The sequence below is a fragment of the Bufo gargarizans genome, chromosome 3 (assembly GCF_014858855.1).
Source record: "Bufo gargarizans isolate SCDJY-AF-19 chromosome 3, ASM1485885v1, whole genome shotgun sequence".
In the NCBI taxonomy this organism is placed as follows: domain Eukaryota; kingdom Metazoa; phylum Chordata; class Amphibia; order Anura; family Bufonidae; genus Bufo; species Bufo gargarizans.
The window spans coordinates 527,654,586-527,682,480 of NC_058082.1; the positions used below are offsets into that span (position 1 = coordinate 527,654,586).

Genomic DNA, 27,895 nt, shown 5'->3' on the forward strand with positions numbered 1-27,895 from the left:
TCCGGATCCGGCCTTAAGCTAAACGTCGTTTCGGCGCATTGCCGGATGCGACGTTTAGCTTTTTCTCAATGGTTACCATGGCTGCCGGGACGCTAAAGTCCTGGCAGCCATGGTAAACTGTAGTGGGGAGCGGGGAGCAGCATACTTGCCATCCGTGCGGCTCCCGGGGCGCTCCAGAGTGACGTCAGGGCGCCCCAGGCGCATGGATGACGTGATCGCATGGATCACATGATCCATGCGCATGGGGCGCTCTGACGTCATTCTGGAGCGCCCTGGGAGCCGCACGGATGGTAAGTATGCTGCTCCCCACTACTACTATGGCAACCAGGACTTTAATAGCGTCCTGGGTGCCATAGTAACACTGAAAGCATTTTGAAGACGGATCCGTCTTCAAATGCTTTCAGTACACTTGCGTTTTTCCGGATCCGGCGTGTAATTCCGGCAAGTGGAGTACACGCCGGATCCGGACAACGCAAGTGTGAAAGAGGCCTAAGCCTAACACACTTTTCACAAAAGTGGCGAGTGCACCGCACAACAGGGCTTGCACAAAAATGTGTGAATTTTTTACACCACTATTCTGGCGCAGGGAGTTTGATAAATTACCCCCATTGACGCTCACAAACGTGGGGCATTAAAGTGTGGACGTAGTAAATACCAGAGTATCTGAATGTGTCTTATGTATTAAGTAAATTTTCCCTAAAATAGCATTTTCTACTACTTAACCACTTCAGCCCCGCTAGCTGAAACCCCCTTCATGACCAGAGCACTTTTTACACTTCGGCACTACACTACTTTCACCGTTTATCGCTCGGTCATGCAACTTACCACCCAAATGAATTTTACCTCCTTTTCTTCTCACTAATAGAGCTTTCATTTGGTGGTATTTTATTGCTGCTGACATTTTTACTTTTTTTTGTTATTAATCGAAATGTAACGATTTTTTTGCAAAAAAATGACATTTTTCACTTTCAGCTGTAAAATTTTGCAAAAAAAACGACATCCATATATAAATTTTTCGCTAAATTTATAGTTCTACATGTCTTTGATAAAAAAAAAAATGTTTGGGCAAAAAAAAAATGGTTTGGGTAAAAGTTATAGCGTTTACAAACTATGGTACAAAAATGTGAATTTCCGCTTTTTGAAGCAGCTCTGACTTTCTGAGCACCTGTCATGTTTCCTGAGGTTCTACAATGCCCAAACAGTAGAAAAACCCCACAAATGACCCCATTTCGGAAAGTAGACACCCTAAGGTATTCGCTGATGGGCATAGTGAGTTCATAGAACTTTTAATTTTTTTGTCACAAGTTAGCGGAAAATGATGATTATTTTTTATTTTTATTTTTTCTTACAAAGTCTCATATTCCACTAACTTGCGACAAAAAATAAAAAATTATAGGAACTCGCCATGCCCCTCACGGAATACCTTGGGGTGTCTTCTTTCCAAAATGGGGTCACTTGTGGGGTAGTTATACTGCCCTGGCAATTTAGGGGCCCAAATGTGTAAGAAGTACCTTGCAATCAAAATGTGTAAAAAATGGCCTGCGAAATCCGAAAGGTGCACTTTGGAATATGTGCCCCTTTGCCCACCTTGGCTGCAAAAAAGTGTCACACATCTGGTATCGCCGTACTCAGGAGAAGTTGGGGAATGTGTTTTGGGGTGTCATTTTACATATACCCATGCTGGGTGAGAGAAATATCTTGGCAAAAGACAACTTTTCCCATTTTTTTATACAAAGTTGGCATTTGACCAAGATATTTTTCTCACCCAGCATGGGTATATGTAAAATGACACCCCAAAACACATTGCCCAACTTCTCCTGAGTACGGCGATACCACATGTGTGACACTTTTTTGCAGCCTAGATGCGCAAAGGGGCCCAAATTCCTTTTAGGAGGGCATTTTTAGACATTTGGATCCCAGACTTCTTTTCACACTTTCGGGCCCCTAAAAAGCCAGGGCAGTATAAATACCCCACATGTGACCCCACTTTGGAAAGAAGACACCCCAAGGTATTCAATGAGGGGCCTGGCGAGTTCCTAGAAATTTTTTTTTTTTTGCATAAGTTAGCGGATATTGATTTTTTTTTGTTTTTTTCTCACAAAGTCTCACTTTCCACTAACTTAGGACAAAAATTTCAATCTTTCATGGACTCAATATGCCCCTCACGGAATACCTTGGGGTGTCTTCTTTCCGAAATGGGGTCACATGTGGGGTATTTATACTGCCCTGGCTTTTTAGGGGCCCTAAAGCGTGAGAAGTCTGGAATATAAATGTCTAAAAATGTTTACGCATTTGGATTCCGTGAGGGGTATGGCGAGTTCATGTGAGATTTTATTTTTTGACACAAGTTAGTGGAATATGAGACTTAGTAAGAAAAAAACCAAAACAAACAAAAAATTTCCGCTAACTTGTGCCAAAAAAATGTCTGAATGGAGCCTTACGGGGGGGGGGGGGGGGGGTGATCAATGACAGGGGGGTGATCACCCATATAGACTCCCGGATCACCCCCCTGTCATTGATCACCCCCCTGGTAAGGCTCCATTCAGACGTCCGTATGATTTTTACGGATACATGGATCGGATCCGCAAAACACATGCGGACGTCTGAATGGAGCCTTACAGGGGGGTTATCAATGACAGGGGGTGATCAGGGTGATCACCCCCCTGTCACTGATCACCCCCCCCCTGTAAGGCTCCATTCAGACGTCCGTATGATTTTTACGGATCCATGGATACATGGATCGGATCCGCAAAACACATGCGGACGTCTGAATGGAGCCTTACAGGGGGGTGATCAATGACAGGGGGGTGATCAGGGAGTGTATATGGGTGATCACCCGCCTGTCATTGATCACCCCCCTGTAAGGCTCCATTCAGACGTCCGCATGTGTTGTGCGGATCCGATCCATGTATCCGTGGATCCGTAAAAATCATACGGACGTCTGAACGGAGCCTGACAGGGGGGTGATCAGGGAGTTTATATGGGGTGATCATGGGTGATCAGGGGTTCATAAAGGGTTAATAAGTGACCGGGGGGGGTGTAGTGTAGTGTAGTGTTTGGTGCGACTTTACTGACCTACCTGTGTCCTCTGGTGGTCGATCCTAACAAAAGGGACCACCAGAGGACCAGGTAGGAGGTATATTAGACGCTGTTATCAAAACAGCGTCTAATATACCTGTTAGGGGTTAAAAAATTCGGATCTCCAGCCTGCCAGCGAGCGATCGCCGCTGGCAGGCTGGAGATCCACTCGCTTACCTTCCGTTCCTGTGAGCGCGCGCGCCTGTGTGCGCGCGTTCACAGGAAATCCCGGCCCTCGCGAGATGACGCATATATGCGTGACTCTGCGCAGGGCTGCCACCTCCGGACCGCACATCTGCGTTAGGCGGTCCGGAGGTGGTTAGGGATTCTAAACCCTGAAAAAAGGAGATTTTTGTATAACTTACCAGTTAAATCTCTTTCTCTCTCTTCCTTGGGGGACACAGACCTTGGGTATAGCTCAGCTCCCTAGGAGGCGTGACACTAAGTAAAACTGTTAAGCCCCTCCTCCATCAGCTATACCCTCAGCCTGGAGATAGAGGCTACCAGTTGCGTGTCCAAGTAGTGAAAGGAAAACAACCAATAACGGAAACAACCAGCCAGCAACCCAACGGGGCGCCAAACCATAACCCTGTAACCAAACACAGAAGGGTGGGTGCTGTGTCCCCCAAGGAAGAGCGAGAAAGAGATTTAACTGGTAAGTTATACAAAAATCTCCTTTTCTCGCCCATTTTCCTTGGGGGACACAGACCTTGGGACGTTCAAGAGCAGTCCAAGAAGGGAGGGACCACAAACCCAAGGCGGAACACCACCAGAGCATCAGGAAACCGCTGCCTGCAAAACCAGGCGGCCCAAAGCAGCATCCGCTGATGCATGCGTATGCACTCTATAGAACTTTGTGAAAGTGTGCAGAGAGGACCAAGTGGCTGCCTTGCACAACTGTTCAGCCGAGGCCCGATGCCTCTGTGCCCAGGAAGCTCCGACTGCTCTGGTGGAATGAGCAGTGATGCCGAAAGGCGGAGCTCTGCCCTTGGCTCGATAAGCCTCAGACACCGCCAGTTTAATGAAACGGGCAATAGCCACCTTGGAGACCGCCAAACCCTTGCGCGAACCCTCCGGAACCACAAACAGGGAGTCCGTGCGCCGAAAGGATCCGGTGACCTCCAAGTAAATCTTCAACGCCCTGACCACATCCAGACGGTGCAGTACCCGTTCACTGGGGTGGGAAGGAGAGGGAGAGCGACGGAAGGACGATGTCCTCATTGATGTGAAAGGCGGAGACCACCTTTGGCAGGAAGGTCGGGACAGGCCGAAGCACAACCTTATCCTGGTGGAAGACCAGGAAAGGTTCGGAGCAAGAAAGAGCCGCTAACTCAGACACCCGTCGGAGAGACGTGATGGCCACAAGAAAGATGACCTTGCAGGACAGAAGACGAAGGGAGACTTCCCGTAAAGGCTCGAAGGGGGCGGATTGGAGCGCCAAGAGCACCACATTCAGGTCCCATGAAGGAACTGGAGGGCGGTACGGCGGAACAGAGTGAGCCACCCCTTGTAAGAAGGTCTTAATTGGCCCTAGAGGGGCCAGGGGACGCTGGAGAAGAATAGACAGCGCCGAAATCTGTCCCTTCAGAGAACTGAGGCTCAGCCCCAGGTCCAGACCCGACTGGAGGAAGGACAGGAGTGTGGGAAGAGAGAATCGGAGAGGAGGGATGCTCCGGGACTCACAGAACCCCAGATAGGACCTCCAAACCCGATAGTAGATCCTAGAGGATACGGGCTTACGAGCACGGATCATGGTGCGGACTACGTCCGCGGAGAAACCCCGTTGCGTTAAGACGGCGGTCTCAATAGCCACGCCGTCAAACGTAGCGAGCCTAAATGCTTGTGGAAGATCGGTCCCTGAGAGAGAAGGTCTTCCCTGGAGGGCAGTGGCCACGGTGCGTCTGCCAACAGCAACATTAGGTCGGCGTACCAAGACCGGCGGGGCCAATCCGGGGCGATTAAAATCGCGGGAACGCCCTCTGCCGCGATCCTCCGAAGAACCCGTGGCAGGAGGGGAAAAGGAGGAAAGACGTACAGAAGGGAGAATTCGCGCCACGGAAGGACGAGCGCGTCGGCGCCGTATGCCTTCGGGTCCCGTGCCCTGGCCAGGTATAGGGGGACCTTGTGGTTGAATTTGGAAGCCATGAGGTCCACGTCGGGGCGACCCCAGCGAAGACAAAGGGCTTCGAACACCTCTGGGTGCAGGGACCATTCTCCCGGGTCGATGGTGGACCGGCTGAGGAAATCCGCCGCCCAGTTGTCCACCCCCGGGATGTAAATCGCGGATAAGGCCGGCACGTGCGTCTCCGCCCAGAGGAGAATGATGGTCACCTCTTGCATCGCTGCGAGTGCCTCCCTGATGGTTTATGTATGCCACAGCCGTGGCATTGTCCGATTGGACACGAACAGGGTGGCCCCTCAGTAGATGGGTCCAGTGTCTGAGGGACAGAAGAATCGCCCTCAGTTCCAGAATATTGATTGGAAGTCTGGACTCCGATAGAGACCAAACGCCCTGGACGGACCGGGGAGGGAAAACCCCCCCCCCACCCCCGTAAGCTGGCATCGGTGGTAATCACCAGCCAGTTCAGTGGGAGGAAGGACTTCCCCCTTAGAGGGATATGCAACCACCAGCTGAGGGAAGCCCGAGCAGGGGGAGGCAGAAGAAAGGTCCTGTCCAGACTCCTCGGTGATTTGTCCCAGGCCGACAGAATTGCCCTCTGAAAGGTGCGGGATCGGAATTGTGCGAACGGCACCGCTTCGAAACAGGCAACCATCTTTCCCAACAACCGCATGCTGGATCTGAGGGAAGGGCGGTGATGACGGAGGAGACTGTGAACCGATCCGCGAAGGGCCAGACGCTTGTCTGACGGGAGGCGGACCTCCGCCAACTCTGTATCCAGGAGCATCCCCAGGAAGATCAGCCGTCTGGAGGGGATAAGGGAAGACTTGGGGTGGTTGATAACCCAACCGAACCGCGTCAGGGTCTCCAGGGTGAGTTCCACACTGCCGGATGCCTGAGAGAAGGAGGGTGCCTTGACCAGGATGTCGTCCAAGTATGGGAGAAGAAAAACACTTCTTGAACGTAGAAGGGCCAAGACAGGGGCCAAGACCTTGGTGAACACCCGAGGAGCCGTCGCCAGACCAAAGGGAAGGGCGACGAATTGGAAGTGATCGTCCCCCACCGCGAAGCGCAGGAAGCGGTGATGACATGGAGCAACCGGAACGTGGAGGTATGCATCCTGAATGTCGATCGAAACCATGAAATCCCCTCTTTCCAGGGAGGCCACTGCGGACCTGAGAGACTCCATCCGGAATCTCTGCAGTCTGAGAAAACGGTTCAGGCGTTTTAGGTCCAAGATCGGTCGCACTGAGCCTTCCTTCTTGGGAACCACAAAGAGGTTGGAGTAGAACCCCCTGAACCTTTCCGTCGGAGGCACGGGGGCGACGACACCCTTGTCCATTAGAGAGCCAATGGCCGCGAAGAAGGCGGCCGCTCGTACGGGATCCCGCGGAGGACGGGATCGGAAGAAACGGTCTGGCGGAATGGACGCAAATTCGATCTTGTATCCGCAAGATACAATCTCGAGCGCCCATGCGTCTGAGATGTGGGCCCGCCATACGTTCCTGAATAGGAGAAGGCGGCCCCCCACCCGGGTGGGTGGGGGCGCACCTTCAGGCAGAGGGCTGCTGGCCTGTGGGAGCCCGTGCAGGCTGGGACTTGCGCCAGGTAGGTTGCGTCCGAAAAAACGGCTTCTTGCGTCTATCCTGGGCTGGGCCAGAGGAAGAAGAACTGGCCGCGGGTCTAGACCCGGTGGGCTTGCGAAAGGACCGAAAACGGGACGAACCAGCGCGACCACGGGGGGCGCCCATTGGCCTGGACTGGGGGAGGAGAGTACTCTTCCCACCCGTGGCCTCTGATATAAGTTCGTCCAGACGGGTCCCGAACAGGCGGGAACCCGTAAATAGTACCCGGCCCAAACCTTCAGCCAGAGTTCCCTCCTGACAGAAACTGCCAGGGCAGAGGAACGGGCAATGAGGGCACCCGCATCAAGGGAGGCCTCACAGACGAATTTCCCGGCCTGAACAATTAGTTGGGCTAAGGAACGGAGGTCCTGAACAGGGACGTCCGACCCTAACTCCCATTCCAGTTGCAAACCCCATTCAGAGACCGCTTTACCAACCCAGGCGGAGGCAAGGACCGGTCTAAGGGCCGAACCAGAGGCAGCAAATATGGCCTTGGAGAGGGATTCCGTACGACGGTCCTCAACAGACTGGAGGGAAGATCCGTCCTGTACAGGAATAGTAGTGCTTTTGGACAGGCGAGCCACGGGAGGATCAACCTTAGGCGGGGATGTCCACGTGGTCACAGAATCCGCTGGAAAGGGATAGCAAATGTCCAGCTTTTTCGGTGTAATAAAGGGGACGTTAGGCCGGGTCCAAGCCTTGGATACCACAGAAGAAAAATCAGCGTGTATGGGAAAAACCTTGGAGGCCTGTCTGGGGCGGAGAAAGGACACGCAGGCCTGTTCGGAGCTGGGGGGGTCATCGTGTATCTGAAAGGTATCACGGATGCTAGTGATAAGATGCCCCACCGCGGACGCCAATTTGGACGGAAGCTCTGAGTCCATGTCCACGTCCGAATCCGCCAGTTCTCCCTCAGAAAGCGTATACCTTTGAGAGGATAGACTTGACTGAGCTCGCACGCATGGCGGAGAGAGCGAAGCATCTGGAGAAGATGTGCGCTCAACCCTTGAACGTTTCTGAGTATGCCGGGCCCTGGAAGATTCGCTGGGAGGCAGGGAACCATTGGGGGCGGCAGAAACGGTAGTCCCAGCGGGTGCGACAGGGATTGTGGCAGCCTGCGGGAGAGGCGGTCTATCCACGAGACGGCCCACTACGTGTGTAAGGCTTTCCACTGTCTGAGACAGAGACCTAGCCCAGTCAGGGGGTGCAGAGGCACCGGGGGGCGCAGCGTGGAGGAAGGCGGCCCCCCTGCTGAGGATAACCTGAGGGGAGCTGGGGAGGGTCTGCTTGAGCGCTCAGAATGAGCGACCACGGGTGCCCCCCTTACTCAGAGGGGTAGACAAATAGGGACGGGGTATGGGCTGGAATAGCTATCTCACCGAACGACGTCTTCACCCTCAGTTCCTTCCAGCAGGGTCGCCCCTTCAGCCACTGGCACCGCAGTGGCAGGAAGCTGGGAGAGGGGCTTGGCGTGCGGGCGACCCCCTAGCTGGCGGGATGTAGGGGAGCCATTGCTGCCCAGATCCTCCTATTGCTTCTGTGGGGGAGGCAGCAGTGCAGATAAGTTGGCACTGGCGCAGCTCAACCCCGGGAGAGCAGAGAGGTCCATGCGTCTCTGGTATCCCTAGGAAAAAGGAAAATAACAAAATTAGAAAGAAAAATAAAATATCAAGGAGAAAACAGCCCTGCAGTAGCAGGGAGTGTCTTGCCTCCTTGGACACTAAGCTAAAACTGGTGGCCTCTATCTCCAGGCTGAGGGCATAGCTGATGGAGGAGGGGCTTAACAGTTTTACTTAGTGTCACGCCTCCTAGGGAGCTGAGCTATACCCAAGGTCTGTGTCCCCCAAGGAAAATGGGCGAGAAAACAAGAAAAATGAAGCATAACCTGTTTACGAAAATTTGTAGTCTTTTCTTCATTGACCTCTACTCATTTTGGGCTAAAAATAATTTTTGCAAATCGGTCTTTATCAAAAATTTTCTGCAGTTTTTGTGAAACAGGTTACATTTCAGTCTGTTTGCAGACTGTCACTTTCTATTTACTCTGGGTCCTGCTCATGTATAGCTTTTATGTATTTCTGATCCCCTAAATACTCATTATAGCTAAATTGTTACCAGACTGTTATGTGAGCAGTCTGACTGGGATAAGAGTAAACAGAAAGTGACAGTCTAGAAACAGACTGAAATGTAACCCCTGTATCACAAAACTGCTGCAAATTTTTAATAAAGACAAAAAAAAAAAGATTTTTAGCCAAAAAGGAGTAGAATGGCATAACTGAAGAAAAATTACGGCCGAAGATGGGGATTGCATTGGGGACTGCAAATTCTGGTCCCCAATGCACGGAACAACCCAGCAACAGCCGTGTCCATGAGGCCTAACTCAGCTTTTCCAGGACCCAGAAAGGCAAATCTGACTAGCTAATGCACTATTTAGTAGTGAGGAGGAGGCTTTATCTTGGTAAATTTAATATTCTGCAGTCTCTATTACAGTTCCACATGGTTTTAACCCAGCTTTCCCAAAACAATAAAAAGCAAATATGCCTAGCCATGGCACTATTTGGGTATAAGGAGAATGATTTATTTAGGTAGACTTATTTTTTTTTTAACAGTCTCTATTACATGGCGCCAAAATATTCTGCAGCGCTTTACATGCATTATCATCATTAGGTACCCAGGGACCCTGAATGACAAATCTGTCTAGCTATGATACAGCATGGAGGATTTGTCACTGGGATTCTTACTCGGCTTTTACAGGCTCCTGGCTGGCAAATGCAGCTAGGTATTCTACCATACCCTCCATACCCTGGGTCACGTGCATCAGAGGGGCAGAGACATGGCTGCAGCCTGAGAGAACAATGCACTGCTTTTCTAATTTATTTTTCCTGGTCTGCAAATGTGATATCTAACAAAAAAAAAAAAAGAGCAAATGTTTGTTGGTTGTTCATTTTTCTTTGTTTGGATTATAGTGGCACTTTAAATATTTTTAAACTTTGCATCAAGAGCCAATTTGAAAAAACGAGATTTTTGTATAACTTACCAGTAAAATCTCTTTCTCGCTCTTTCCTTGGGGGACACAGAAGACCTTGGGTATAGCTCATCTCCCTAGGAGGCGTGACACTAAGTAAGAACTGTTAGCCCCTCCTCCACAGCTATACCCTCAGCCTGGAGAGAGAGACTGTCAGTTGCGTGTCCAAGTAGTGAAAACAAGGCAAAGTCCAAAAGTGGAACCAACAAGCCAACTACCCAACGGGTAAAACAAACCCGGAAACCGTGCAGAGAAGAACAAAGAATGGGTGGGTGCTGTGTCCCCCAAGGAAAGAGCGAGAAAGAGATTTTACTGGTAAGTTATACAAAAATCTCGTTTTCCTCGCCCAGTTTCCTTGGGGGACACAGAAGACCTTGGGACGTTCAATAGCAGTCCAAGAGGGGAGGGACCACAGCACCAAGGCGAAGCACCCGAAGGCATCAAGAAACCGCCGCCTGCAGACCAGGCGGCCCAAGGCAGCAGACGCTGAAGCCCGAGTACGCACCCTGTAGAACCTGGTAAGGTGTGCAAGGAAGAAGTGACCGCCTTGCACAAATGCATGGCCGAAGCCTAATGCCTCTGACCCAGGAGGAACCGACAGCTCTGGTGAAATGAACGGTGACACCAAAAGCAGAACCCTGCCCTTGGTGCGGCAACCACAGCAATAGCCACTCTGAGAAAGAGGAGGAAAGCCACCCTGGATGCCGTCAACCCTTCGCGCGGACCTCCTGGAACCCAAGAGGCCGAACGTAGACAAGAGTCGGAGATCTCCAAGTAAAAAACTGCAAGGTCCAAACAACGTCCAAACCGGTGAAGTGTCCGTTCCCGGGGGTGGGAAGGGGAGGACGACTGCCTCGACGAAATGAAAGACAAACACCACCTTCAGAAGGAAGGAAGAGACGGAATGGAGAACAGCCCTGTCCTGGGGAAAGACAAAAGGCTCGGAACAAGAAGGGTCGCCACTCAGGCACCCGCCAGAGACACGATGGCTACAGAAACACAACCGTACAGGACAGAAGGAGTAGAGAGAACCACTGTAACGGCTCCAAGCGAAAGATTGGAGCGCCAAGAGCCCAGTATGTAGGTCCCAGGGCGGTACCGGAGGGCAGCACAAAGGAACCCAAGAGCCGCTCCACGGAAGAAGGTCCAGACAGGCCCAGAGGGCCGGGGAACGCTGAAAGAAGAAGGGCAGCGCTGACACCTGATACTTCAAGCGACAGAGTCCCAGTCCCAGGCCGGACTGGAGAAAAACAGAACCATGGAGAGAGAAAGGAAGAGCGGGGGAACGCCCAGCTTCCCACAGAACCCCAGGTAAAAACCTAAGTCCTCCAACAGATCCTGGACGAAACACGGCCAGGAGCGAACACTAGCGAGCCCACTAGAGTCGCCTGGGCAAGAGGGTGAAAACCCAATGATCAGGCGCAGACCAGTAACACGGGTAGAACGGTCGGTAGAACTGGTCCCGCCGGCCCCCGAGCAAGTTGTCCCGGATCCACCCTGAGTGGGGGAGCAGAAGGACAAACGGACAGGAACCGAAGGGTCCGTCCAGCAACCGCCAGATGCCAGGACAAGACAGGCTAAAACCCAAGCCGATGCAGTCACCACAGGAAGACGGACTACAGTCCCGGTGTGGGAGATCTGAAGACAATCTTGGCAAAAGGCAGTCCTCCCAAGCTACCGAGAAGGTAAGTCCATAGCAGAAACATTGCCTAGAATTGAAAACAAAAAAACAAAAAACGCAATCTGCACCCAGCGGGAGGACAGAACGCCGTAGACCCGGTAACTAGGTACACAGCTAGTACAACCAGTGTGGACAAGGGGGACTCAAAGGGAACACCAGTACCATCCACATGAACAACCACGCTCTCCCCCGAGGGAAGGGCAGTGAAGGAACAGCCTCTGAAGCGCGGCCGGAACAGAAGCCACATCGGAGTGATCTGTACCGAGTGGGAGCCAAACCGACCGGCGAGAAAAGGCGGTCGAGACAGAGGCCGGCATAGGAGTGGGCAACAGAGAAGCCATAGAACAGCTCAAAAGCAGCACACCGCTACACTGAGACACCCGGTCCACCGCCTTGAATACCCTGAAGAACTCAAGGCGGAGGTCCTCCGGACCTGGGTAGGCGAGCACCCAAGAGAAGTTGGGTGACCTTCCCAAGAAGAGCAGCCCGAACCTGGTAGCAGATCAGACTGAAGCACCGAGGGCGCCAACCGGAAAGAATCATACCACACTGCACCCGAAGAGGAGGAAAAGGTACTAGGCGAGGGGACCGTAGTCCTGCCAGAGCCAACATAAAATGCGAAGGGCGCTGCAGACAGCACTCTCGACCATGTGACCACTAGCGCAGGGAAACAATGCCGCGGAAGGACGAATGGGTACGTATCTAGGAACCACGAACACTCCCCGGGCGGAAGGGCCAACGAAATGAGTGAGTACCACCCAGCTCGGTGCAGTAGCGAGCAGCAGAGCCCGTCTACTTAAATATAAGGTATTCATCTGTTGCTTATTGGACAACACCTTAGGCTCACACAGGTGGACAGAATGATCTCCTTAGAGAATAGTGCAAGGCTTGCTGCAAACACCGTCTCCCAAGAGAAAAAGTATGTCGCAGGGGGAAAGGAGGCATACGTACGAGTAGCCCCGTAAGCAGTGAGAAGGCTAACCCACCTACGGGACGAGAAGGCATACACGGCCCAAACAACGCACAAGAACGTCCGCTCACTGCAAAAATATCACTCAGCGAAGAAGGCCAGCCACAGAGTCCCACAGTATCTACGGAAGTGCAACTGAAAAGGAGTTATGCACAAGACTAGTAAGGTATGCGATAGAACGCAAACTGACCTCCTCGAAAGGGGGGGACATGTACCTGGCAAACTGCAGTCAGCAAGAGTGCAAGGGCCCGCCCCAAAAAGGGGGTGATGCCCAAGGTCGTAACTACGTCAGAGAAGTAGGGCATACCCTACTTCGCCCAGAAGGGCGCCATGCACATGGCCACACAGTATCCAGCAGGAACGCAGGAGGTCCACCTAGTGAAAGGGGGGTCATGCACAGGGCTATCCTAGCATCAAGTGAGTGTGCAACAATTCACCCAACACCGAAATTTTGTGAGAGTGCAACTACTCCACCAATGAAGGGGGAACATGAGCAAGTCCAGCACAGCACATACAAGGACAGCCTTGAATCCCGTGAGCGTGCACAATTCCGCCCATGGAATGAGGGGTGGTCACGCACAAGGCCAGCACCGCATCCAATGGGAACACAAGCGTTCCACCCATGTTAGAAGGCCATGCTCAAGGCCAGCAATGTATCCGGTGAGAGTGTAGTATGCCGCCCAGAACACGAAGGGTGGGGGGGGGGGGGCCATGCACATGGCCAGCATCGCATTCAGGGAGAGTGCGAGCAGCCGGTGAAAATGTGCGTATGTCACCTAAAGGAGGCATGCCCATGGCCGGCAGCGAATCCAGTGAGAGTGCGTACACCGCCCACGGAAGAGGGGTCATGCATATGGCCGGCAGCGGATCCAGAGAGAGTGCAAGCACCCCGCCATGCATAGGGTTCATGCACCTGGCCAACAACGTACCGGCGAGAGAACAACCACCGACCGAGGGAGTGTATGTATGCCGCCACCAGGGAAGGAGGCATGCCCAAGGCCGGCAGTGAATCCAATGAGAGTGCATCATACCGCCTATGGAAGGTGGTCATGCACATGGCTGGCAGTGAATCCAGTGAGAGTGCCGAATGCCGTCCACAGAAGGGAGTCATGCCTATGGCAGGCAGCGAATCCAGAGACAGTGTGGCGTTCCGCCTAAGGAAGGGGGTCGTGCACATGGCCAGCACCGAATCCGATGAGAGTGCAATATTCCGCCTAAGATGGGGGTCATGCACATGATCGGCAACGAATCCAGTGAGAGTGTAGCGTTCCGCCTATGGAAGGGGTCACGCACATGGCCGGCAACGAATTGCCGTGTTCCACCTATGGAAGGTGGTCGTGCACATGGCCAGCACCGTATCCGGAGAAACTGCAGTAGGCCGCCAATGAAAGGGCGATCATGCACAAGGCCAACCCGCAGTTAAGGAGAGTGCAGTATCCCGCCAGGAGGGGGGTCCTGCACATGGCAGGCACCCTACAGAAAAGGCCGCATGCACTGACCAGCGCCGTAGCGCGGAGAGGGCAAAAAAAAAAAAAAAATAAAAAAAAAAAAACCCCGCCTAGAAGGGGAAATGACCCTGGTAGCGCCGCAGCCGGGGAGCGCGACACCATGCCACCTATGGAAGGGGGGCATGTATACAGGCAGCACTCTGAGATGAGGCTGCAGTGTCCTGCGCAGCCCACAAGTCATATTAATAAATAATTTAATTTTTTTTTTTTTTTATTTTTTTTTAATTTTTTTTTTTTTTTTATTTATTTATTATAACCCAGCCTCACTGAGGCAGAAAGCCACACAGGCCCATCGGAAGCCGGCCTGTACCCAAGGGGTTAACAGGGATCCGGCCTGGGGGCGGCACTGCGATCCTCTGGGGGCGGGGGAACCTCCAGGCGGGAAGATTCGCGCCCGGAGAAGTTCCAGCCCCCTCCAACAGAGGCCCGAATTTTGCGGCCTAGCAGGCCGTGAAGCCGGGGTCTAAATTTTTAGCGGCGCCCGGCTGACCGGGGCCGCACAGTATTTAAAGTACCGGCCGGGCCTACGGAGCGGCACATACCGGCCGCGGGTGCCCACCCCGCGGGCCGGAAGAGCTGGGGACCCGGATAGAGTGGGATCGCTGCCGCGAAGTGTCGCCCAGGAGGGGAACAACATTTTGCGGCGCCCGGCCGACCGGAATGTTCCGACGGTCGGCCGGGGGCTGTTGAGGCATAGCGCTCATTTGTAGGCCGCGGTGCCCACCCGCTGTCGGAAGCGATGACCCGGCAGCCATTTCACCCCTGGAGCGGGCCCTTGGTCTAGAACAGCGCTCCATATGGCCGGCAGCCACAACCACCTTGCCCTTGGACCGGTGCCCGTGATGGGTCAGGGGCAGCAAGGCGCGGGCCCTCTGGCCCTGAAGCAGTGGCCGGTAAGAGGGAGGGGGACCCTGAGACCGGGTCTGTGAGGGTGGGAGGCCTGCATAACCCCTACGTCAGGGGCAGCTAGGTGCGAACCTCTGCAGCTCCCCAGGCATTCTTCTTGTCAGGGAGAAGGGTGCCAATGTCCTATGGAGGGGAGGAGAGGGAGCAGAATGTCGCCCTGTGGCAGCCAGGGGCCAGCCTAGGACTAGCAGGGACAAAAGGGTCCAGAGGCCCTGTCAGTATGGGGGTCAGGCACGCAGGAGACCGGGGTGGGGGGGGGGACGTAGGGCTGGAGAAGCCAATCTCTCACCACAGCCGTCTTCACCCTCGGTCCGTTCCAGCAGGGTCGCCCCTTCAGCTACTGGCACCGTAGTGGCAGGACGCTGGAAGAGGGACTTGGCGTGCGGGCGACCCTTGCGCTGGCGGGATGTAGGGGAGCTGGGCTGCCCTGATCCACCTTGCCTTCTGTGGGGGAGGCAGCAGTGCGGATGACCGGCACTGGCGCAGCTCGACCCCGGGAGAAACAGAGAGGTCTAGTGCGTCTCTGTTGTCCCTGATGTTCTGGAACAAAAAGAAAAGAAAAAAGTAAAAATCTAAAATTAAAACAAGGAGAAAACAGCCCTGCAGAGCAGGGAGTGTCTTGCCTCCTTGGACACTAAGCTAAAACTGACAGTCTGACAGTCTCTCTCTCCAGGCTGAGGGTATAGCTGTGGAGGAGGGGCTAACAGTTCTTACTTAGTGTCACGCCTCCTAGGGAGATGAGCTATACCCAAGGTCTTCTGTGTCCCCCAAGGAAACTGGGCGAGAAAGGTATATTTCAGCACACTCTAGTGGCACAAAGCTGTAGTGCAATAACTACAGTATAAGACATGCATTTTAGGCTACTTTCACTCCTGCGTTTGGTGCGGATCCGTCTTGTATCTGCACAGGCGGATCCGCACCGATAATGCAAACACTTGTATCCGTTCATTATTCTTTAAAAAAAGTCTAAGTCAAAATTGAAAACGGATCCGTACCCCATTGACTTTAAATGCAAGTCAGGACGGATCCGTTTTCAATTGCACCATATTGTGTCAGTGATCCATTTTAAGTAAGGACTGATCCGTTTGGCTCCGCATCGTCAGGAGGACACTTTGCGAGCAGCGTTTTGGTGTCCGCCTCCAGAGCAGAATGGAGGCGCAACGGAGCCAAACTGATGCATTGTGAACGGCTCCTTATCCATTCTGAATGCATTGGGGCTGAACTGATCCATTTTGGGACTCTTGTGAGAGCCCTGAAACAGATCTCACAAGCGGACCCAGAAATGCCAGTGTGAAATTATACTGGTTTTACGTGTAACAGATTTCACTGCGTTTGGATTAAGAATGCTTACAATGGTAACAATTTTGCCTGTTACTACTGTAACTGTAACTTGTTAGGGGTCCAGGGGTAGATTACAGGCAGCAAGATCATAAGCTCCTACTAGTGGTGACTGCAAGCAAAATTTTGATCACTTCATAAAAGTGAACCTCTCAGCTCCTCCTTAATGAGACTCATTCCCTTAGGGTACATGCAGCCTTATCTGATAATCTTGTTTTCTGCAGCAAGTACTGATATATCCCAATGTTTCTCCCCTCTGCCTCAGAGGCTGTAAGTCTGAAGGCACAATATACCATACGTGGGGTCCATCTTATTGTAAGCTTGTGCTGGGATATAGTGTGCTCCCAAATTTCAAATATCTTAGGTACCCCATATCCTAAGAGACTGCCTACTTGTCTTTTAGGGGACAAAACTTTTGGACTTATCTACCCTAAATACAAACTTGCACAATTTATTTTATTAGAGGCTAGAATTGATATTGCCTTTGAGTAGTGCTTGAGTGCCCTCAGCTTCCAAGCTGCCATTGACAGGATCAATTGAATAATTATTTATGAAGAACTTGAGGGTATCCAAAGCAACATTTTTTAACCTTTTAAGAAACCCTGGAACTCTTAACTCTCCTCCTCCCACTCCACAGATTTCCAATATTGAATTAGTTTGTATTACTACACTGGGCCACAATATTAGCCTGATTTTCACCTTACTATGCCAAAAGGGCTTACAGGACCATGGCTCTGATATGAGGTATCATGGGGAATGGGGGTCTGATCGGAGGTCTCATGGGGAATGGGGGTCTGATCGGAGGTCTCATGGGGAATGGGGGTCTGATTGGAGGTCTCATGAGGAATGGGGGTAGGATCTGAGGTCTGATTTGGGGGTCTGATCTGATAGGGGATCTGATCTGAGGTATGAAGGGGGTCTGATGAGCAATGGGGGTTTGATGAGGAGTGGGGGTCCAAGGGTCTGATGAAGAATTAGGGTCTTATTTTGGGGTCTGATTAGGAGTGGGGGTCCGATTTGAGATCTGATGGGGCTCCGATTTGAGGTCTGTTGAGGAATGGGGTTTTCAACGGAGGTCTGATGGGGATGTGATCTGAGGTCTGATGAGCAGCGAGAGTCTTATCTGAGGTGAAGATTGTAGGTCTGATAAGAGGTCTGTTGAAAAATATTTATTTTCCTCCTCTAAAACCTAGGAGCGTATTAAGGTGCGGGTTAATACGGTAAATATGCATGCATTCACTTACCTGTTGAATATGATGGCTCTTGTTCAGGTGTCTATGTTTACGTATGTTTCCTATTCTACCTTCATTTGTCTCCTTCCTTACCCTACTCCCTGCTACCTTTCATCACACAGCTTTATTGTCCTCTCATAATCCATCTCGATGGGAATGATGCGGCTTTGTATCAATTTTTTCTTGAGTTTTAAAACTAATAAATTCCTTTTGAAATAATAAATAGCAGATGATCATCCCCTATATGTACTGACTTATAAATAATTTCTGGCCCCATGAGTGGCCAGTTGATTTTACATTAGGTCTATAGATGGGATTTGAAGCTTCATAAATATACAGTACAAATGTGCTGGAACTCCAGCTGCTAGAAATATCAAATAAAAAAAGTTGGATATGGGTTCAAGACCCAACCACAAAAAGGTCCTCTTACATTTATGTTGTCACATGCTTTCTTAACAGCGGTTCGATGTTGGCCTCGACCTTCTACTACTGCAGAGTCCAGATGTGTGAAATGGGACCATAAATGCTCACTGGAGTATGTGACGTAATCATGGATGGAAAATGCAGCATCAGAAACCAGGTACGTATTGGCAAGTTCAGTGTTGCTGTAAACTAGAAAGAGAGATATCATACAGAAATAACATTAGAGCTTTGGTAGATTTTTTTTACAGAGTGAAACAAAACATTGGCTGCAAATAAAGACTGAGAGGCTCATATCCACATTTCATGACAATATTGTCTGAACACTGTCCATAAGTGAAGAGCTCCACGAGCATTGTGCAACTCACAAACAATGGAAAGGCACCTACTGAATGGAAGGAGAACGCCATCTCCCTCCCAGCTTTTATGCTGCGTCCCTGAAACAAATGAGTTCAGCCACCCACAGCAGCAATTAGATGACACACAGTATGAATCAGTGTCACCCATTCTCCCTTCTCTAATTCATTTCTATAGTGCACACGTATTCCACAGAACTGCTCAGAGGTTGTCACCAATATCAGTCCCTGTCTTAGGGTCCATTCACACGTCTGTGTGTGCGGATCCGCAAAACACGGACATCGGAGACGCCGTGGAGAACATTCTGCTGCCTGCAACATCCTCCAGCATGACCGGTTTGGCAGTGGGTCACAGCCCTCCATGTGCTAGCCAGAGGTACCCTGACTGCCATTAGGTACCAGGATGAGATCCTCAGATCCATTGTGAGACCATATGCAGGTGCAGAGGGCCCCGGGTTCCTTCTGATGCATGACAATGCTAGCCCTCATGTGGCTGAAGTGTGTCAGCAGTTCCTGCATGATGAAGAAATTGATGCCATCAACTGGCCTGCCCGTTCCCCAGACCTGAACCCAATCGAGCAGATCTGGGACATCGTGTCTCGTTCCATCCACCAACGCCACATTGCACCACAGACTGTCCGATAGTTGACTGATGCTTTAATCCAGGTCTGGGAGGAGATCCCTTAGGAGAACATCCGCCACCTCATCAGGAACATGCCTGGGCATTGTAGGGACGCCACACACACTACTGAGCCTCATTTCCTTGTCTTAAGTCATTTCCAATGAAGTTGGATCAGCTTTTTTTTTCCACTTTGATTTTGAGTATCATTCCAAATCCAGACCTCCGTGGGATATTAATTTTGATTTACATTGATCATTTTTATGTTTTATTGTGCTTAACACAAACACATTCCACTATGTAATGAATAAAGATTTACAACTGGAATATTTCATTAATTGATATCTAGGATGTGTTATTTTAGCGTTCCCTTTATGTTTTGAGCAGTGTATATTCTGTGCTATAAAGTTAATGGGGATAAACAAAAAAAAAAGTCTTCATTCTGCTCTTATCCCGTAATATGGGTGGTTTAACATATAGATTTTCAGGAAAATATACCACTATAGCTTTTTTTTTTTGTGTGGATCCAGCAAAAAGGAAAAGAAGTATAAGGCCTCTTTCACACGGGTGTCATATTTTTGGCCGGATAAGAGGCGGGTGCGTTGCGGGAACATGCGCAATTTTTCTGCGTGAATGCAAAACATTGTAATGCGTTTTGCACTTGCATGAGAAAAATCGGGCATGTTTGGTACCCAAACCCGAACTTCTTCACAGAAGTTCGGGCTTGGGATTGATGTTCTGAAGATGGTTATAAGGGAAAATAATAGCATTCTGAATACAGAATGCATAGTATAATAGTGCTGGAGGGGTTAAAAAAATAAATAAAAAAAATTTATTCACCTTCTCCTCTTGATCACGTAGTTCCCGGTCTCTTCTTTACTTCTTTAATGATGAGCTGTGGGCTAAATGACCTGTGGTGACGTCAGATCACATGCTCCATCACATGGTCTATCACCGTGGTGATGGAGCATGTGATCTGACGTCACCACAGGTCATTTAGCCCACAGCTCATCATTAAAGTAGTAAAGAAGAGACCGGGAACTACGCGATCAAGAGGAGAAGGTGAGTTAATTATACTATGCATTCTGTATTCAGAATGCTATTATTTTCCCTTATAACCATGTTATAAGGGAAAATAATACAGTGAATAGACTGTCACCTAGAAACCATGCGTGAAAACCGCATCCGCACTTGCTTGCGATTTTTCACGCAACCCCATTCATTTCTATGGGGCCTGCGTTACGTGAAAAACACAGACTATAGAACATGCTGCGATTTTCACGCAACGCATAAGTGATGCGTGAAAATCACTGCTCATGTGAACAGCCCCATAGAAATGAATGGGTCCGGATTCAGTGCGGGTGCAATGTGTTCAACTCGCGCATCGCACCCGCGCGGAATACTCGCCCGTGTGAAAGGGGCCTAAGTCCTTCCTTTGTATTTCCTACTCTTCTTGAATCCACTTTAATAAAATAAATAAAAAAACAACTGCCAGAAAACTGCAGCGTATTTCTAAAAAGTGCTCTGTATAACTACCCTAAAGGAGTTATCTTACTTTTATAAAAGTAGATTATATACTTTAGACACCATTCGCCAACAGCTATTCCTCCCAACCTCTCCGTACACGCGTAGAGATCTCAACAAGGAGAAGAGGGCGAGCTGTTGCCAGACTACTCTGGTGACGCCCTATCTCCCTTGAGAACAAAGCATCAGACATGTTGAAATCCAAAATGGCTGACCCTTTTTTCTCCCCCATCCGCCATTGAGGGTCAGTCAGAAAAATATAATAAACATTAGATGGTTAACGGGTCCTGACAAAATTGTCAGGTTTGACCTATTTTCATCTAATGTGTATGGATACTGTACCTTAAAGGGGTAATTCAGGAACAGATATTTAGGACATCCTTAGGATAGGTCATCAGTATCAGATCTGCAGGGGTCCGACACTCGGGACTCCCGCCGATCAGCTGATGTTGATATCATCATAATTTCCCGGATAACCCCTTTAACTCTTTCAGGACCGGGCCATTTTTCACCTTTCTGCTCAGGCCATTTTTGCAAATCGGACATGTGTCACTTTATGTGGTAATAACTTTAAAACACTTTTACTTATCCAGGCCATTCTGAGAATGTTTTTTCATCACATGAATATTCTAAGTAGAAGTGTTGCTGAGGCTCACCAGTCGGTCAATATGGATAGAGGTGCTCTATCACCGGTACACCTAAAAACCGTGAGAAAGTGTTATATTGGAAAAGAATGTTGTGATGGCACACTCACATTTGGTTTAATGGACTATATTTATTGATTTTAATTGGATGAATCGATTTACGTAGTTGTATATAATTGATTATATATTTAAATATGCTGTATTAAAAATAGCATAAAATTGGAATTATAAAAAAGTAAATAAAATGGATTGTGTTGTGTTCAAAGTGTTGAGATAGTCTATTCAGTTGATCCTGGAATTCAAGGTCGTAAGAAATCAGTCGGTTGGAACGTTTTTCGCGGAGTATTGATAGTCTTCAGTACGTATACGGTGACGTTATAAATAGAAGACAGTCCAGTATAAATTCAATCACGTGTAAGGCGTGCAAAAGTATATATATATATATATATATATATATATATATATATATATATATATATACGTGAAAAAAATTGTATTCAAGAAAAAAGGTTTAAATTGGTGCGCATACACTTAATATTATTGTGCACAATAAAAAGTAAAAACGGAAAATCAGTGTTGATTATAATATTGGATTTCAAATAAGGTGGGTAATAATAAAAACAATGTCAAACATTTGCTGATCTCGAAGCTGCAGCGGTTAGTCTTCTATTTGTCGGATGTCCCGGTACTAGAATGTCCGCTCCTTAATGGGAGAGCAAATGTCTTACCAATAGTATATATAGATAAAATCTATTAAATGGTTTGCCTGATATAGCTCTTTCATATAACCGTCCTGTTTGGTAAAACAATTATATTCATATGAGGAGGAATAATTAATAGTTGGGAGAGTTTACTTTACCCCTCTTCATCCGTTGCGATGTACTCCTTTGAGCAAGGACCTGCGTGGCGTCCCACGTGATCGCTCGCCTTACCATGTGATGTAGCACGTAATGATGATGCTTGTCGACGTCACACGGTGTCTGAGTTCCTGATTGGCCAATCTCTTTTGCTGCGGGATATTTGAATGATTATCGCCGGGACAGATATGTTCTTTTCCGATGATTTTTCATTCCAAATGGTGGATATCCTTTTAGTCCTCACTCGTTCCTCAGACCAGACGCGTTTCGGGACACTATTGGTCCCTTCCTCAGTGGTCAAGTTGTGGTGTGTCAGGAGCGAGTGAGGGTTTAAATGCTGGTTGCTTTAAGGGGTGTTGCCTTCAATTTGTTTGAGTTGTGTATAAATCCTGGACTGGATTCGGTTTTTGTAAATCCTGGTCTGGATCAGGTTGACAATTTGATATCAGATTGCAGAATAAGAATAAAAATAGACATAAAGATCAGAATAAAAATATATAGAAAATAAAAACAAAAATAGAAGTAAAAAAGGGACCTATTCACATTGTCTATGTGGTAATATATTACTCCTTGAGAGTTTTTTACAAATCTGGAAGTTGTGTTGTATATTTTAGGTATCATCTCTGGATTTGTATTTACTGTTCTTCCGCTATATACTGCTGACGATTATTTTATATATATGCGGTTACAGTGCGTTTTTTTTCTTAAGAATCAGATTTTTTGTGTAAATGAGGTATGGGTTATCTGTGTTATCTTTTACCGGGATTATATTGTTTGGGTCTTTTCTGGGTAGAAAAGACCCAAAAAAGACCCAAACAATATAATCCCGGTAAAAGATAACACAGATAACCCATACCTCATTTACACAAAAAATCAGATTCTTAAGAAAAAAACGCACTGTAACCGCATATATATAAAATAATCGTCAGCAGTATATAGCGGAAGAACAGTAAATACAAATCCAGAGATGATACCTAAAATATACAACACAACTTCCAGATTTGTAAAAAACTCTCAAGGAGTAATATATTACCACATAGACAATGTGAATAGGTCCCTTTTTTACTTCTATTTTTGTTTTTATTTTCTATATATTTTTATTCTGATCTTTATGTCTATTTTTATTCTTATTCTGCAATCTGATATCAAATTGTCAACCTGATCCAGACCAGGATTTACAAAAACCGAATCCAGTCCAGGATTTATACACAACTCAAACAAATTGAAGGCAACACCCCTTAAAGCAACCAGCATTTAAACCCTCACTCGCTCCTGACACACCACAACTTGACCACTGAGGAAGGGACCAATAGTGTCCCGAAACGCGTCTGGTCTGAGGAACGAGTGAGGACTAAAAGGATATCCACCATTTGGAATGAAAAATCATCGGAAAAGAACATATCTGTCCCGGCGATAATCATTCAAATATCCCGCAGCAAAAGAGATTGGCCAATCAGGAACTCAGACACCGTGTGACGTCGACAAGCATCATCATTACGTGCTACATCACATGGTAAGGCGAGCGATCACGTGGGACGCCACGCAGGTCCTTGCTCAAAGGAGTACATCGCAACGGATGAAGAGGGGTAAAGTAAACTCTCCCAACTATTAATTATTCCTCCTCATATGAATATAATTGTTTTACCAAACAGGACGGTTATATGAAAGAGCTATATCAGGCAAACCATTTAATAGATTTTATCTATATATACTATTGGTAAGACATTTGCTCTCCCATTAAGGAGCGGACATTCTAGTACCGGGACATCCGACAAATAGAAGACTAACCGCTGCAGCTTCGAGATCAGCAAATGTTTGACATTGTTTTTATTATTACCCACCTTATTTGAAATCCAATATTATAATCAACACTGATTTTCCGTTTTTACTTTTTATTGTGCACAATAATAAGTGTATGCGCACCAATTTAAACCTTTTTTCTTGAATACAATTTTTTTCACGTATATATATACTTTTGCACGCCTTACACGTGATTGAATTTATACTGGACTGTCTTCTATTTATAACGTCACCGTATACGTACTGAAGACTATCAATACTCCGCGAAAAACGTTCCAACCGACTGATTTCTTACGACCTTGAATTCCAGGATCAACTGAATAGACTATCTCAACACTTTGAACACAACACAATCCATTTTATTTACTTCCTTTTTATAATTCCAATTTTATGCTATTTTTAATACAGCATATTTAAATATATAATCAATTATATACAACTACATAAATCGATTCATCCAATTAAAATCAATAAATATAGTCCATTAAACCAAATGTGAGTGTGCCATCACAACATTCTTTTCCAATATAACACTTTTTTCATCACATATTGTACTTCATGACAGTGGTAAAATGGAGTAAAAAAAAATTTCATTTTTATTTATAAAAAAATACCAAATTTACCAAAAATTAGCAAATTTCAATTTCTCTACTTTTATAATAGTAATAACTCCAAAAATAGTTATTATTTTACATTCCCCATATGTCTTCTTCTCTCATGTTTGGATCATTTGGGGAATGCCATAAAAAAAATTTGGGCCGTTAGAAGGCTTAGAAGAAAATCTTGAAATTTTTAAGAAAATTTCAAAAACCCACTTTTTAAGGACCATATCAGGTCTGAAGTCACTTTGTGAGGCTTACAAAATAGAAACCACCCAAAATGACCCCGTTTTAGAAACTATGCCCCTCAAGGTATTCAAAACTAATTTTACAAACTGTGTTAACCCTTAACGTGTTCCACAAGAATTAATGGAAAATGTAGATGAAATTTCCGAATTTTACTTTTTTTGGCAGATTTTCCATTTGGTTTTTGGAAAGCAGATTTCATTGGGATAATTTTTAGTTATCATGTCACATTTGAAGACCCCCTGATGCACCCCTAGAGTAGAAACTCCAAAAAATTACCCCATTTTGGAAACTACGGGATAAGGTGGCAGTTTTGTTGGTACTATTTTAGGGTACATATGATTTTTGGTTGTTCTAGATTACACTTTTTGTGAGGCAAGGTAACAAAAAAAAACCAAATAGCTGTTTTGGCACCATTTTTATTTTTTGTTATTTACAATGTTCATCTGACAGGTTAGATCATGTGGTAGTTTTATAGAGCAGGTTGTTACGTACACGACAATACCAAATATTTTTGGGGTTGTTTGTTTCAGTGTCTCCATATTCTGAAAGCCATAGTTTTTTTTTTTTTGTCTACTTTCACACTGGTGTTTTGGTTTCAGTTTGTGAGATCCGTTTCAGGGCTCTCACAAGCGGTCCAAAATGGATCAGTTTTGCACTAATGCATTCTGAATGGATAAGGATCCGTTCAGAATGCATCAGTTTGCCTCCGTTCCGCTCTGGAGGCGGACACCAAAACGCTGACAATGCGGAAGCAAACGCATCCATCCTGACACACAATGTAAGTCAATGGGGACGGATCTGTTTTCACTGACACAATAGAAAACGTTTTTTGGCAATGTTAAAGATAATACAAACGGATCAGTTCTGAACGGATGCATGTGGTTGTATTATCGGTGAGGATCCGTCTGTGCAGATCCATTAGGGATCTGCACCAAACGCGAGTGTGAAAGTAGCCTTCATTTTGGGCAATTGTCTTAGGTAGGGTATCATTTTGTGCGGGATGAGATGACGTTTGATTGGTAAGATTTTGGGGTGCATATGACTTTTTGATCGCTTGGCGATACCTAATATATATATACTTTTTTTTATTTATTTACATTTTACACAATAACAGCATTTTTAAAACAAACAAAAAAAAAAAATCATGTTTTAGTGTCTCCATAGTCTGAGAGCCATAGTTTTTTTTATTTTTTGGGCAATTGTCTTAGGTAGGGGCTCATTTTTTTGTGGGATGAGGTGACGGTTAGATAAGTGCTATCTTGGGGGGTATACGCCTTTTTAATTGTTTGGTGTTGCACTTTTAGTGATGTAAAGTGAAAAAAAATGGTTTAATTAGCAGTTTTCATTTTAATTTTTGGACGGTGTTCACCTGAGGAGTTACGTCATGCGATATTTTTACAGAGCTGATCGATACGGACGCGGTGATACCTAATATGTCTACCTTTCTTTTTTTTCCCTATTTTAAACAATTTTTTTTACTTTATTTTGGGAAAAGGCCGCTATTTTTTTTTTTTGGGGGGGGGGGGTTACTTTATTAATTTTTTTTTTCACTTTATTTTTTGTCCCACTCTGGGACTTCAACTTTTGGGGGTCTGATCCCCTTTACAATGCATTACAATACTTCTGTATTGTCATGCATTGGCTGTAAGTGTATTACTCAATGTAATTTACTTACAGCCTGCTTGCCTGTGTGATCCAGGGGGCTGGATCTCACAGGCTCTCCCGGAAGGCAGCGACGATGCCTAAGGAAGGCATCAAGCTGCCTTTCCTGCCATCTGGTTCCCGTCACAGCAGCGCGGGGACCCGATGACCACCCTGCACATGTCTAAAGCCCGAACGTGCTGCGGTCAGCACTCACCGTGGCCGTGCAGGGGTTAATGCGCTGGCAATGGAGATTTTACTGATGCCGACGCATACAGCAGGGGTCCGGCTACCAGTAACTGCCGGACCCCCGTCGCTGATCAGGAGGGTGCAGCTACTGCACCCGCCCGATCACCATGACGTACATGTACTTCTCTGGGCTTTAAGTCATATCCAGAGATCATCGCACGTTAAGGGGTTAAAGGGGATCTGTCACCAGTTTTCTGCTGCCCTCACTTTTAAATCCTAACATCTCCAGCACATGCTGAGGAGTCCCCATATTCATGAGCTCACTGCTTTCCCCGCCCACCTGCTTCTGATTGACAGTTTTTTCTCCAACTGAATCTGCAGCAGGTGGGCGAAGAGTTTATGAATATTCGAGACTCATCATTATGCACTGGAGCTGCTCAATACAAGGTTTTGGCAAAAGAGATACCTGAGGAAAAGGCCCAAGTAGCTTTGAAAGCTTGCAATTTTGTCGTCATCTTTTCAGTTAGCCATTAAAAGGCATCAGCCACTGAGAAATCTCAATCTCTTTTCATCTTAGAAAGCGACCCAGCATTTTGCATAGGGAATCTGTCCTAGCTTCTGTTGCCCTTAGGAAACAAGCCTTTTCCACATGTTCTGTTAGAGCATATGGGCATCTCTTGCTCTAGGGGACCTGGCCTGTCATCTGAGTGACCACCATGCAGTGGCTGATGCAAGGGAAATATCAGGCGGCCCGCAGTTTCCTAGGAGGAGTACTGATTTGTGTTGGGTAATGATCAAGTGATGAAGCCAGACTTGGCAATCAGGTTGTGTAATGGAGTGACCTGCAGGGACGCCGAGAAGGTATATTCAAACAAAGCGCTGCTGATGATGCCAAAGAAGACCCTACCGTTGCTGACCTCTGCACTAATGACCCTGCTGTTCAATCAGATCATTTCATGTTCATAGAGAGTTGGGACCATTCCAGACTAGCAGTGGGTGTCACTTTATAGAAGGCTATCATTAAGGCTTGAAGAAAGAACACATAAATGTATGCACATTGTAAAGAAAATTAGCAATCCTGTTATCATGGCCATTATTCCCATCAAGATCCCCTTTAGACTTAGCATTTCTTTACAATATCCTGAGAGGCATTTAAACATACTGGCGACAATGCAGCGCCATAAAGAGGCAGACAGAGTCACAGCCGCTCGCTGTTCCAACTGCCCTCTCATCCTTGTCATAGGAACCAACCACAGGGAAAGAAATTCTAAAAGGGCTTAATCCCCCAATATACGACACAGAGCCACCTTCCTCCAGTCTTCTGATATGTAGGTGTCTATATGGCGCCAAGATAGAACACCCTTCAATGTTGCATATTTCATTAATCAACTAACGGCCAGACCAAAGGCCGTCTTGCTTCCTCTCTGGTGCCGATAGTCATCCTGGCAATGCTTGCTTAAAGTGGTTGTCTCACTTCAGCAAATGGCATTTATCATGTAGACAAAGTTAATACAAGAC

General features: G+C 47.6%; 1 protein-coding gene across 2 annotated transcripts in view; it reads right to left on the minus strand.

Annotated features, from left to right (window-relative positions):
* ASMTL (acetylserotonin O-methyltransferase like) overlaps window positions 1–27,895 on the minus strand; it is a 94,369-nt gene that overhangs the window by 18,119 nt on the left and 48,355 nt on the right. For both annotated transcript variants that reach the window (XM_044284021.1, XM_044284020.1), the window contains exon 10: window positions 17,910–18,091. In XM_044284021.1, the coding sequence (XP_044139956.1) occupies window positions 17,910–18,091 (182 nt within the window). The remainder of the gene's footprint in view (window positions 1–17,909; window positions 18,092–27,895) is intronic.